The 14359-nt window shown below is 39.0% G+C and overlaps 1 protein-coding gene across 5 annotated transcripts in view; it reads right to left on the reverse strand.

The window, feature by feature from the left end:
• MITF (melanocyte inducing transcription factor) overlaps positions 1-14359 on the reverse strand; it is a 235129-nt gene that overhangs the window by 17426 nt on the left and 203344 nt on the right. For 4 of the 5 annotated variants that reach the window (XM_003264876.2, XM_012502242.1, XM_003264879.2 and 1 more), the window contains 4 exons: positions 13356-13583; positions 12224-12307; positions 9809-9904; positions 1655-1772 (listed from right to left, as the gene is read on the reverse strand). In XM_003264876.2, the coding sequence (XP_003264924.1) occupies positions 1655-1772; positions 9809-9904; positions 12224-12307; positions 13356-13583 (526 nt within the window). Of the gene's footprint in view, positions 1-1654; positions 1773-9808; positions 9905-12223; positions 12308-12339; positions 13054-13355; positions 13584-14359 lie in introns of those variants that run through there. The other variant, XM_003264883.4, reaches the window with a different exon arrangement.

A 14359-nucleotide genomic window follows, 5' to 3' on the forward strand; every position in this document is an offset into this window, starting at 1 on the left:
TGGCAAGTTCTATTTGCATAGCAACTCTTGTGAGATATCTGGGATGAGAGATTACTTTTTCCCTTACAGAGAACAAAACAAAAAACAGAATTAAAAAAAACAAATCATGTTACTTGACCAATCTTGGGATTCGGAAAGCTCTGTTATTTCCTTTTCAGAAGTGATAGCTGAAGCATTACACTATCATAATTTAGAATTTTATCTCAAAATAGAAATCTTTTTAGCATAACTTATAGCCACTGAAGCATATATATACACCATATATATTTATTATATGGGTGTTATATATGTATATATGCATATCTATATGCATACATACATGTTTATATGCATATATATGCATATCTATGTGTGTGTATATATATCTACAAAACTCAGAAGTTGAATTCTTTCAGTTGTGATGGTCAATTCAAATCATTTTCTAGTTTTTTTCCTCACACGGAAGCATGACTTACATATCCTCCACTTCAATGATTCTTAAGTTGTTGTTGTTGTTGTTGTGTTTTGTTTTGCTTTGCTTTGTTTTGAGACAGGACTCATTCCTCTTGCCCAGGCTGGAGTGCAGTGGTGCGATCACAGCTCATTGCAGCCTGGAACTCCTGAGCTCAAGCAATCTGCCTGCCTCAGCTTCCCAAAGTGCTGAGATTACAGGTGTGAGCTACTATGCCTGCCCGACAATTCTTGCTTTTGTTGTTGTTGTTGTCTTGCAGTAATTTTCCTTTTTGGTACGGTGGCTACTTGTGTTTTCGTTTTGGATGGTTTTTACTTATTAATTACTCTTTTCACTCAAATCCATGGTTTTTAAAAAACATCTTTCTCCTGCTTATTTTCTGAAAAAAAATGTTTAAGATATCCTTGACTAGAACAGCAATTCTCTGTACCAAATCCATATTCCATATTCTCAGTCTGTTCATCCAATCCTGCAGAATGCAAGCAAGGATCAAATAATAAAAAGAGGGGTGGAGTAAGGGCCATAAAATTCACCATGGTAGAATGCCAGTTCTAATACAGTTTCCACCATGTTTTAATGACCAAATAAATGCCTTCCCTAAGGCATTAAGCAAAGTAGAGAAATAGGTAATTTCACACTTGCCTCAAGAACAAATAATATCCATTGCTCCATTTTATAATTTGTTCCCCCCTGTGTAATAAATCTTTTGCACACAATACAACAAAAGACAACAGGAGGCATCTCAAGATGTAAGAAATATATTCTTATGCTATCCCAATTGTAGGCTCGAATGTGTGTCCAAGGAAAATTCAGATCTGGGTTCTGAAACTCAAATGCCTCTAGGGGCTTGTAAGAAACACACATATCAGGTAGGCTGGAGACAGTTACAGCCGAAAGAGTTGCCTACTATTCCCGACACAAAGGGGACCTTCACCACAGCCACAGTGATTGGTGACATGCAGCAATGGTGGCCCCGATTCCCAGTATCTCAGGAGATTTTCAAGGATCTCCTTGAAAAAAACAGGATTTTCAAGTATAAATCCTCCATCTTAAAATATTGCATAATGTTTTAACCACTGCAGAGACCTATAAAAGTTATGTCCGTGAGTTGGATATAGTTTGCACATCACTATATCGATAACTTTGTCTTATCAGGAAGTGGACAGAAATCTGCAGTAAGAGGCACATTTACGAGGTGTTTACCTGTGAGCTCCCTTTTTATGTTGGGAAGATTGGCTGGGCAGGAGTTACTGATGGTGAGGCCTGGTGGGGGCAGACCTTGGTTTCCATAAAGATCAATCAAGTTTCCCGAGACAGGCAACTAGAGGGAGACACACAGCAACAGAAATTAACTGTTGAACAATTCCCATGTTTTTTCAGATAAAACCTATATCCTACTCTAGGTTTTATTTAAGAAAAATTATTTGATACAAAAAATCATTTTTAAATTAGGAAAATATGAGATGTTTACTTTTTCGTTCACTCACAGATACTAAAAGAGAGTTACAGGATCTCAACTAGTTCCCTTTGAAGGAGGAAAGTACAGTCTCACACCCATAAAATGATTACACTAACTAGCCAATCAGTTGATTTTGAGCATGGAGACAATGAATAATGTGGTGAATGCATTATCTAGTACAACTAGTAGCATACAGTGGCTGTTCAGGAAATGTTGGCTATTATTGTAAAACAGGACTGTATAAAAAATGACCTTTTCACCAAATAGGACTTTCCACTAAAGTTAATTTTGTTCCTTCCTTCTCGTGTCCACCTCTTCTTCTCTCTTTTTCTTTTACAAGGAAAAGCAGTGAAAGTTTTTTTTTTAATTGGAAAATAAATGATTTCCTTACTGCTAGAGAGAAAAAGCGTTTCCTTGAAATTGAAGTTTTCCACAAAGCCACAAGAGGGAGCCCACAGACTTTAAAAGAGAGCAAAAATTTACACTTTCAAAAAAGTTAAAAAAATAAAAAGTAAAAGAAATATTTAGCCTTCCCCAAGCTAGCATCAGAGTTTTTCCTCTAGTTCGGAATGGGCTGTTTTAAAGCAGTGAGCTCTCCTTTGCTTGTGTATGTGCATTTCTTGGTAACTAGCTGGTTGCAGCAGTTCATAGGCCTGTTTTTGTAGAAAAGTCCCAAGTTGATCCCCCTTCCCATGCCGTGAAATAGTCTGCAATAGTAACTGTGGAGAAATCGTTGAGTGACCTCACTCCTTCCACTGCAGACATGTACCATTACTAGATTGATTCAAACAGTTTCTATAACCATGATTACTGGGTAAGACTTTAAGTCGTTTAGCCCTCCCGTTTCTTGATTACACATTGAATTGTATTCTACATCTGAGAAAAGTACATTCAGAAAGAATTTAGGTGTGATTAAAGTGTTTAGTGACTGAGAAGTACGTAGTAAAAACTGTATTCAAGAGAGTACCTTGCATCCTCTCCAACGACCACTAACATACAGATGAAAATATACCACAAAATACGAGTCAAATGTGCTTCCCCTCATTGTTAACCATTGCATCTATTTCTGTGATGGCTTCTAAACATATACTCAATGAATTAAACCCCTAGCTAAAGAGATCTGGGTGGGAGGCAATGGACATGGAATAAGATACTTCTTGATGGGTGAATCAGACACTGGCTTCAACAGAATTGGGGTGGGCAGGGAGGACAGACAGACCAGCAGAATATAACTCCCTCTTTTGCTCCTTTTTGAAAGCAGCATTTACAGTATATGCATAGAACCTAATACACATACCACCATACACATGCACAAAAATAGACATTGTGGTCATTTAAAATGCCCTTGTATCGTATTTCAAGGCCCTCTAAGGAATTGATAAAACGTGACTTTGATTATCAGCTGTCATTTCACTAGGTGGTTTTATTTGAAATAGGTTACCTTCTAAGGGTCAACCTTGCTCTGTGTGTGTTTAGTTTTATTCTTGTCCAATTTAACGCAAAGTGAAAGGCACTCACATGTTTCAAAACAGCCCTGTAAAGTACCAGAAAGACTAAACTTATACAGCTGCCATGATATCTGGTAACTCCTTGGATTCCAAAGCTTTATTCCCTTATCTTTTGAGAATTCCAGATTTTGGGAAAACTTCGGGGTTTTAACAAACCAAGAATGTGACTTGAAAATTCAAAGCAATAAGCTAAAAGAAAAATTATTCCACTTGCTCTAGAAAGGCAAATCACAAATATGGTTTTCATATGCAAATTGTATGCAAAACTCACTGTGTTATTATGATGATTTGTTAGGGATAAATAATAGCAACTGATACGCAGCAACTCCAAGTCATTGATAGACCTATGTTGAACAGATATCTAATTCTAAGCTGCTTCTGGACAAGAACATATTTTCTAACTATATTCTAAAGAAGAGATACGTACATGACTGAGACAGAGAATGTTTTCTGCCATAGACAGTGAGATGGACAGGGTGGGGGAGACAAAGAGCAACGTGGGGGATACCTAGTGAGAAATGGCTTGAGACGCATGAAAAACTACAGAAAGGACTGCTGTGATTAGCATGGATTGACGACAGTGCACACCAATAAGGGAAATGAATTAAAATCCCTATAGCAAGATGCCTCATTGGGCACTCTACTGAGGTCAGACATCATTACTTCCAGTTGAAAAAACTTATAGCCATCTATCTACTTCTCTGAAAGATTTCCTGCTTCGGCTGCTTTTCCCATACTTGCTGATTAGGAGTGGGAAGCAGAAAGCATGCCAGAATATTTTGCTGGGGGTCATCTAATTTTTTGGGTGCCTACTTTGGGCCAAGCACAGAATTAAAATGGCACTTTGTGTATGGCATCTTACTGCTTTTTACAGAAAGAAAAGCCAAGGTTTTTGCCATTGCTTAATGGAGGTTTTTGGTTGGAGGCTCACGTCCCATGTTAACAGCAGAACTGGGGGTGGGGAGAGTATCAACACGCTGATATTAACCAGTTGGAAACTGCAACTTTCTTTTTTTTCTTTTTCTTTTTTTTTCGAGACGGAGTCTCGCTCTTTGACCCAGGCTGGAGTGCAGTGGCGCGATCTCGGCTCACTACAAGCTCCGCCTCCCGGGGTTCACGCCATTCTCCTGCCTCAGCCTCCCGCGCAGCTGTGACTACAGGCGCCCGCCACCTCGCCCGGCTAATTTTTTGTATTTTTTAGTAGAGACGGGGTTTCACCGTGTTAGCCAGGATGGTCTCGATCTCCTGACCTCGTGACCCGCCCGCCTCGGCCTCCCAAAGTGCTGGGATTACAGGCGTGAGCCACCGCGCCCGGCCAGAAACTCCAACTTTCAATTCCTCTCCAATTAGACCTGAGGAAATAAAAACCCTGCCGCTTACTAGCCGAATGTGGATACTCCAATCTACCGATTAATGGTGTAGAACTTTATAGCCTGTGCTTAGGAGTCAGAGACCCGGATTAAAATCCCGCCGCTTTACTAACTTGCTATGCGATATCAAGCAAGTTCTCTGAGGCTTAGTGTCTCCAATTGAAAAGCGACAACCATTCATCTCACAGGGTTTTTATAAGATTTAATAGAGATAAAATAGGTGAAACAGTGCCTGCTACTTCAGTGATCAATAAGTGGTAACCGCTATGATTAACAAGACAGTATTATAATTTTCTAGGGAGTACTAGATTCCCACTTTACAGTTTTGACAGGTGAGCTAATTTTCACTTTGATCAACAAAACCACTTGCCATGTTAAGTACTAAGTACATTGTCAACGATCAGACAGTTTTTACCAGACTGCTATGCAAATCTAGGAACAGAAATCAGGGTATCTGCAAGGCTGAGGTGACCAGTCATTATTCCAAACCAGACCTTCTAATTTTGTTTCCCGGGATCAATGTCTGGAGGTATTTTCAGTTGATGCACCTGCAGGGGATTTGCTGCTGGCATCCAGTGGGTGAAGGCCAGGGATGCTGTTAAGCATCCTAAAATGCACAGGACAGTCTCCCACCACAAAGACTTATCCATCCCAAATGCCAACAGTTCCACATTAGAGAAACTGTGTCCTAAATGGTGGTGTATGTTCTTTGTATCAACAGCTGTTATTTGCTGAAGCTACTAAAAGGAAGGTTGATGGAAATAATTTAAAATGTGTCTCCTAGCCATGCATTTTAAAGAAAGGATTCTGTGGCTGGTTCTTTTGCATTAGAAAACTTCCTCCATAAATATAGTTAACAACATAATTAGGTCAAAATAACACCTTTAGAGCTAAGAAAGAGGAAGAGACTTCTTCTGTTAACATGTATATTTCACATCTTTGTGGGATTTTTATCCAGGCCATTTACCTAAATGACAAGATTTCACTTCCAGAGCACAAACTGCACCATGGACAGATGAAAGCCACAGTCTAATCCGGACAAACAAATTGAAAAAAGATGCGCCTGGGTCTATGCCCCCATACTGGTCTGAATTGAGTTCTTCAATGTTGTGCTCCACCAAAATGAATATTTTTCCAAGTAAATGATAATTGTAAAATGTTATTATTTTTTTCTCTCTGGATGGCCCCCTTCTCTGAATATCAATTGAGCACTGTTAACACAAGTAAACTGGGACTTTTATTCTTTGTTTGTGATAGTACAAGAGGGCCCTTGTGCTCTCAGAATAGTTATTTCTAGACTTCAATTCCCTTAGGACAGTTTCCTCTCTAAGTGTTCCTTCCACTTTATTTTTTTCTAAGTAGTTAACTTGAAATAAAGCATTTCAAATAATCAAATAAAAGAAAAAAATGCCTAACATGAAGAACATTAAACTTAAACTTTACTGTGGGAAAAAAATTAAAATGTTAATAGGTTGTATGTAGTAGCTTTGTTACTTAATTTTGACAACTGAAACCCAAGTTCATCAAGAATAAGAGCTAGTAACTAACTTTTAGTGAGAGCTTATCAGGGCCCAACTGTTCTAAATGCTTTTTGTGGGTTACCTCTTATAATTCTCCCATTAATTCTCCTGCAGTAGATGCTGTTATGATCCCCATTTTACAGACAAGGAAACACAAGCAGAGAGGTTGAATCACTCAGTCAAGAGTATGTATTCAGATGTCTGGTTCAGAGTCTGTGCTCCTAATGTTGAAGTTACATTGTCTTTCCCCTAATGGCAAAACGCTGAAATAGATCTGTTGAAAGAAGACTCTAATGGAGCCACATTTAGCCTTTCCAGCATGGGGATATAGAAGAGAAGTAGATGCTGGGATAAAGTCAGTGACTTCTAAGGGTTTCTGCAGGGGACTCGTCTCCTGTCTGGGAGTTAATTCAACTCTGCCCAGAGGATCTTTCTTATCTGGAAATTCCCTTGAGATGGCCTCTCTGCTCCTGAATTGTCCTTCTCCCCTCAAGGGCTAAAAGAGTCTCCCCCTTCTAGGCTGTTAACCCCCGTCAATAGGAAGCATACCTTAGTCGCCTTCACATCCACAGCACCTTGCCTGGTGCTGGCCACCTATTAGGCATATTCATAAATGCTAAATTAATCTTTAATATAGTTTAGCAGCAACCAGAAAACGAAGGAACAAGGCCTCAACGCTAATGTAGATGGAATGAAGAGGTATGAGGATTCAATCTACTTTTTTATTTTTAAATGTGTTTTTTAGAAACAATGTCTTGCTCTGTTGCCCAGGCTAAAGGACAGTGGCATGATCATGATTCATTGCATCCTTGAACTCTTGGGCTCAAGTGATCCTCCCATCTCAGCCTCCTAAGTAGCTAGGACTACAGGTATGTACTACTACCCCACCCACCTAATTTTTTACATTTTTTATAGAGACGGATTCTCTCTATGTTGCTCAGGCTGATCTCCGACTCCTGGTCTCAAGTGATCCTCCTGCCTCGGCCTCCCAAAGTGCTAGGATTACAGGCGTGAACCATGGGCCCAGCCAGGTATTCATTCTAAAGGACAGAAGCATATATGGGGTCATGACAACCGTCTTCAGAAGGGGTGTTACGTGGAGAAGTCCTCCATGAAGCAAATTGGGACCCATGTTGCAATTTACAGAGTTACTTACTGTGAGGGATATCATGAGATAGATATGTCTCACAGATAGCTAACATAGAGCTTGAGACACTATAGGGGCTCAATGAAGATCAGCTGAATAACAAATACTATCAATATTATTTGATATTATAATTAATAAGTTATACTTAATAATTTAGATAACATTATTGAATACAACTTATGTTTCCAATGCTAAGTACTACAGATGCTTTATCAAGTGAGTTGACCACATAATATAGGTATATAGAACAGCCCCATTTTATAGATGGGGAAACGTAGGGTTTCAGGAAGCTAAATAACATGCAAGGTCACAGAGGAAATGGCAGATTCAGGGTTTGACCCCAGATCTGGTCAGAAATCTCTAAACCCTAACCATTGTGCTTTGCTATTTCCCTAGTGAGCTAGTACAGATCCTTTTTTGGAGGTTTCCAAGAAGCTGGATGCCTTGATTTTTTTGTGGAGAATACTAAGGAGATGCAAGAGAAGGTCAGGCCAGGCGTAGTGGCACACACCTATAATCCCAGCCACTTGAGGGAGGAAGATCACTTGCGCCCAGGAGCTCAAGATCAGCCTGGGGAACAAAATGAAACCCTGTATCAAAAAAAAAAATAAATAAAAGAGGAGGGTAATGCATTCAGTACTAGGTTAGACCAAATGATATCAAAGGTCTTTGCCATTACAAAAAAAGTCAATGATTTTACAGAATCATGTCAATTCTACAGTCTACTTGAGTGTGCCCAGGGACCCATCTAACACCACTAGCAAAATGACCACTCTCACAGCAAAGTTCTTTTGAGATGACTGGGCCATTGCTAATTAATGCTGCTAGAGCAGTGAAATGTAAACACACCCATGTCTTTGGGTATATTTATAAATTCCCCAGGGCATGCTACCCCAAGTGTTTTACTCATATTTGTCCTAGGATTCTGACTGCTAGACAAGTGCAGTTGGCCTCATGGGATGCACTAACTTGAAAGCCGGAAGGTTTCACAGAAGCCAACCAAGGATTCCAAGAGGTTGGGAGAGGATGGCATGGAAACTTTTATCACAATGGTAGAATACCTGGTTCTTCCAAAATCAGGGGGTGGGTTTAAATGGGTGGAAAGTAGACAAACTCTAAATATCATAGAAGAAGGTTGAGGTTTCAAGGGAAGTCCTCACCCCACATGAGTTCAAGGAAGTGAACTTGAAGAATTGGATCAAGATGGATTTAAAAAAAAAGAAAAGAAAATGCTAACTATAAGACTCAATTTTCTGAGGATTCTGGTGTACCTAAGTAAGTGTCGTTTCGTCCTTTGGCCAAGGGAATTTACTACTGGAAGTTAGTCGTACCTTTAAAAAATCTCATTATGGTAAAAAACACGTAGGATAAAATTTGCCATCTTAACCAATTTTAAGGGTATGGTTCAGTAGTGTTATGTATGTTCACATTGCTATCAAACAGATCTCCAGAATTTTTCGTCTTGCAAATCCGGAGCTCCATACCCATTAAACAACTCCCCTTTTCCCTTTCTCCTCAATAAATGTTGGTCTTTAAAACACTAGTTATTAAGAATATGATAGTCTCATATCATTGCTCTCAGAGAAAACAGAAAAGGATTGGAGAAGGCATTCAAAGACCTACCAAGCAGGCCTGACTCTGATACACCCAAGCTATGTAATCTTGCGTAAGACCGTCTAACCTAGTTACAGTTTAAAACTGAGAGCAATGATACCATCCGAACTTGACTCACAGAATAATTGCAAGGACTAAATAAGATCTGCAATAAGACTTTGGTAAAACAGTAACATAAGACTAAAATGTAAGGAATGAAGGAAAATAAACAATATAGGCAAGCCTGTAAATTACAGAGAAAAACAAGTAACATACAATAGCGAATAGGACCACTTGTTTATGAACTGAAGTTGGAATAAATTTTGCTGTTGGAAAAGGGTAACTCCAATGTCCCTCTATCACCTAAGAATATGAAAAAACCTTGAAAAACTGCACCAACTTTTTCAAGCCAACTAGAGCACCACTGTGAATAGTGCAGTTCACAATGGTTCCCTTGGCTGCAGTGTACTGGGTTGGGTATTAGATTTCAAGGGAATTGGAAGGGCTAATGCCCTATCAAAACTGCTCTTGGACTCTAGGGAATGTAGAGTTTTATCATGGGGTTATTCATAAACTCATAAAAACTTCTTAATTTCTGATGTCAAAGTCACTTATTTGTGATCCTGAGATAATTCTCCACTTTACTATTAACACATTTCATCAGTGAACCAGTTACAAAGATACAATAAAAGTTTAAGAAAAAAGAACAGAACCCTGGAAACACCTCAAGATTTTCTACTTAAAAAAAGATTATCAATACCGTATTTGCCATTTGCAAAGCAGGATCCATCAAGCCCAAGATTTCCTCATTATAACTTGATTCTAGGCTAATGATGTCATCGATTACATCATCCATCTGTAGGAAACAGGGCAACAGAAGAGAGACAAAAATAAATAAAACTATGCAACACAACCTAAAAAGAGACTCATGGTCTTTTTTTTACCCAAAGCAATAATGGTCTTTAGTTAGATTCTAAGAAGTAACGGTCCTCTTTCCACTAAAATAGTATTGAAGTATAAAATAGTATTGAAGACCATTAACTCTAATAGGTGATGAGAATAATACTTGTAGCCAGCATTTAATGGGTGATTATGAGTTGCCAAGCATTGGATTCAAGGATTTTCATAGGCTAAGATTTTGCCCTAACGAAAACCGTATCATGCCAGGTACTATTGTTATAGCAATTTTCCAGGTGAAATAAATGAGAAGCAGCTTGCCCAAAGTCACACACTGAAGAAAGACTGGAGCCACAATTTAACCCATGCTTTCACAACTATGCTAAACTGCCTGCCCTAAACAGGAGAGATGTACCAGAGCACTTCATCTTGAATGACAGCTGTCATTCTACTTCCTTTTTTCCCTAAAGACGATGGCCCCTACCCTGTTCCTGCAGAAGGAAAACACCGTCTGCAGTGTTCCACAGGGAAGTGTGGACATTGTGGCTCCCAGGCCACTGGCTATCCCTGCACCCATATTACAGTGACTTGTAAAATAAGTTTCTCCTCGTACAGCTACCAGTGTGCTTGGTACTCCCCAAGGAGTACACCAGGACGAGGTTATCATTACAGTTGTGGAGCTGACATTCCCACTAGATCAATCTTTTTTTTTTTTTTTTTTTTTTTTTTTTTTGAGATGGAGTCTCGCTCTGTCACCCAGGCTGGAGTGCAGTGGCGCGATCTCGGCTCACTGCAAGCTCCGCCTCCCGGGTTCACGCCATTCTCCTGCCTCAGCCTCTCCGAGTAGCTGGGACTACAGGCGCCCGCCACCACGCCCGGCTAATTTTTTGTATTTTTTAGTAGAGACGGGGTTTCACCGTGGTCTCGATCTCCTGACCTTGTGATCCGCCCGCCTCGGCCTCCCACCCACTAGATCAATCTTATTTCTAAAGTATCAAAACATCAGTTATGCTAATAAACAACAGTGATTACATGTGCACTGCAGCAGTTGCAAAGACAGGCCTGTGAAAACATGTCTTCGTAAACACCTCATGTATTTGAGCTAGTTGGTGTGTCTGTGCTTGGGTCTTAACAGGACTTCATAGTTACACAATGAAATCACAGAACTAACAGGGATGCTCTTCTGTCTCTTGCCACTTCCATTAAAGAGGAGAGACTCCAAAATTCATAGGTTTGGGCTGGAATCCCAGTTCTCCTGCTTTCTAGATTAGGGCAAAGCCTCCAATCTTTTAAAGCCTCAGTTTCTCAATCTATAAAATGGGGGTTCATAATATTTACTGTCTTATGGATTCTCATATGATTTCAGGACAAACTACAGAGCATTCAAAGTACCAGGAATATACTAAACACTCAAAAAAGGAGTCTTATTAAGTGACCCCTAAGAAGAATAATTGGCCAGTTTTGAATAACTACTATCCACTGTTTGTTAGGTTCCATTTCTACTGACACCACTTTTATTTGTTTTGTTTGTCTTTAAGAGATGATTTTCTAACTGAGTTGGTAAATATGCAAATAGGCTAGGAAACTTACGAACAACATTTCCTTGCCACTTTTAATTTTGTTCTTAGAAAAAAATTGATGTAATAGCATTTTTAAAATAATTTTTTTCTCTTATGACAAAAGTAATGCAAGTTGATGACAGGAAATATAGAAAGGCAAAAACTTTTGTTGCCTGTTATTCTCTCCTATATCTATATACATGCATAGATATATAAATAGATATAGCATAATTTATATATCCATTAAATAGGATGTAATAGAAGAAACTTTAGTTACTTGTGAAAGCATCCATTATATATTATTAAATTAATATCGTTTCAAAATGTATGTTCCATGAGATTCCATTTAGGAAACAATATCTAGATTATACACACACATCTTGGTTTTACTAATACAAAAATTGCTAACCTACAAATTTGTATAACATATATTGATTATGTTAAAGTACATATTTCATGTCTTATTAAAATTTAAGTGCTTTAAGAAGTTTTTAATCTTTGGAGCAACTTAGGGGAAAAACACATTTTAGTTTATTCTCCCTTGTCATTATTTAATCATGGGATACTATGAGGAAAATGGCAATGTTCCTAGCTTTCTCTATAAAAAAAAAAACAATGGGGGAAAAAGACGCTTAGGTTTTCAGGAAGGTGTGATCCACCACAAATATAGATTCTTGTTACAAAGTGTTACATCCTCAGCCTGCCAAGTCATTCAGTACCTGCATACAGGACGCTCGTGAATGTGTGTTCATGCCTGGGCACTCGCTCTCCGCCCTGTTTTGCTCTTCAAACTTATAAAACCCCTGCAAAAACACAAGCAAAAACAGCCTATAACTTGGACTTGCAAATGACTTTTTAATGACCTGTTCACACGTAGCTGATGGCACAGCAACAAGATGAACTAAGCTTTCAAACAAAGTGGAATCTGACCAAGAGATGAAATACTGAAGGAAGAACTTGTTTCAAATCATCTTGCTAGATGACAAATTTGGGTAGAGAAAAATAAAGCAGTTGGTTTGGGCATAGGGGCAAAGATTTTAGTCCTTCTAGAAATTAAAATCAATCCAACTTTAGAAAAGTTGCCTCTCAATTTGCATAAACACTTCATAGTCCACAGTATGGTAAATCCCATTGAGATGAAGCTCATCATCTCATAATTTGGAAATAATGAGCATTAAATCACAGCTCTCAGGTATTTGTATGCTCCAAATTTTGATGCACCAATTAGCTTGAAGGTAGTTTGAGTCTTGCCTCCAATCCACCCTTTACCAAAGCAGATTTAACGGGCAGTGGCAATTTTATTATGAAACAGAATGTATCCAGCAATTAAACCTTTGGGTTTCCGTTAAAGTCTCATGTGCTATATGATTCAAATCCATCCATGCACATTCCATGCTTTCTTCCCCCAACTCAGGGAGAAATAAAAATAATATCCCAGACATTCACAACAAGCGGAACTTCTAAACCGCATGTCCCACACCTCTTCTATTTTTGCTTTTCCTTTTCCACCTCCCCTTCTCCTCTCTCTGCATTTTCACTGCTTCATAAACTGAAAGGCATGGAAGAGAAGACAGCACTCAGCTAAGGAAGAAGAAGCAAGTGGCAAAAGTGTCCTCGCCTCCACGTTTCACTTGGAGAGGGCCAGGTCTCCCATCATGTGCCATACACCCAATAACCCAGCGACGGAGACAAGAGGCTGGAATGCCATAGCCACGATGGTGAATCGGGGACAAAGGCTGGTAAATGTGGCCACAAGGACAAACTAGAGTCCACAGTTAAGCGTGGGAATCATATTCAACAGACAAGTTATTTAGCTTAAGAAAACAGGAGAGGAGAGGAGACATGAATTACCTCTTTTTCACAGTTGGAGTTAAGCGTAAGCATAGCCATGGGGCTGTTGGGTGCGCTGCTCCCCGGCACCGGTGGCATGACATGATCGCCAGGCTGGTTTGGACATGGCAAGCTCAGGACTTGGTTGGCATGTTTATTTGCTAAAGTGGTAGAAAGGTACTGCTTTACCTGCTGCCGTTGGGCTTGCTGTATGTGGTACTTGGTGGGGTTTTCGAGGTGGGTCTGCACCTGAACATAGCCATGGAGGGAAAAGAAGACAGTGCTGTTATTTGCGAGTTTCAGACGGCTCTTCTTCCAGGCACAAACATGAAACTGACCAGGCCACCAACAGAATAAATTATTAAGCCTTTGTTATGTACCAGGCACTGTGCTAACGGATTTTGATATTACTGAAGTTTAAAGTCTAACTAGTAGGATTTGGGGTAATACTTTGCCCTATTTTATTTCCCTGCTAATTAACTACACATCTCTTTCAAACCTTGTATCCTTCTTCTCATATATAATAATTAAAAGTTTAAAATTATCTTAGGGCAAAAATTTCCCCAACACACATGAAAGGGTTTATTAAGATCAAACAACAATGTAGAAGTGGCATAACTGTTTGTTTCACTTTCCTTGGCAAACAGCTTTCTTTTTAAAACACACACACACACACACACACACACACACACCTCAAGAACCAACTGTGTAAAATGGCTGTGGAAAATAAATAGAAATCTTCCAATGATTAAATCAACTAATTGTGGATTAATTCTCCCACTTTCATTTGGACATGATTATTCAACATTTTACTTAAGAAAAAACATAAAAAGCAATTCTACATTAAGTAGTTTCTTTCAAATGCATAACACTTACACGTATGTGTTTTAAAAGACATGACTATTAACAAGCCAACAGGATGTTTTTTCCCCTTTCCTACAGACATTAATTCAGAATGAGAAATACTTTTCCCCAAAAAACAACATTATTCAATTTTAAGTCACTTTTTCCTTGATAAAGACAAT

Source organism: Nomascus leucogenys, chromosome 21 (assembly GCF_006542625.1).
Source record: "Nomascus leucogenys isolate Asia chromosome 21, Asia_NLE_v1, whole genome shotgun sequence".
Classification (NCBI taxonomy): Eukaryota; Metazoa; Chordata; class Mammalia; order Primates; family Hylobatidae; genus Nomascus; species Nomascus leucogenys.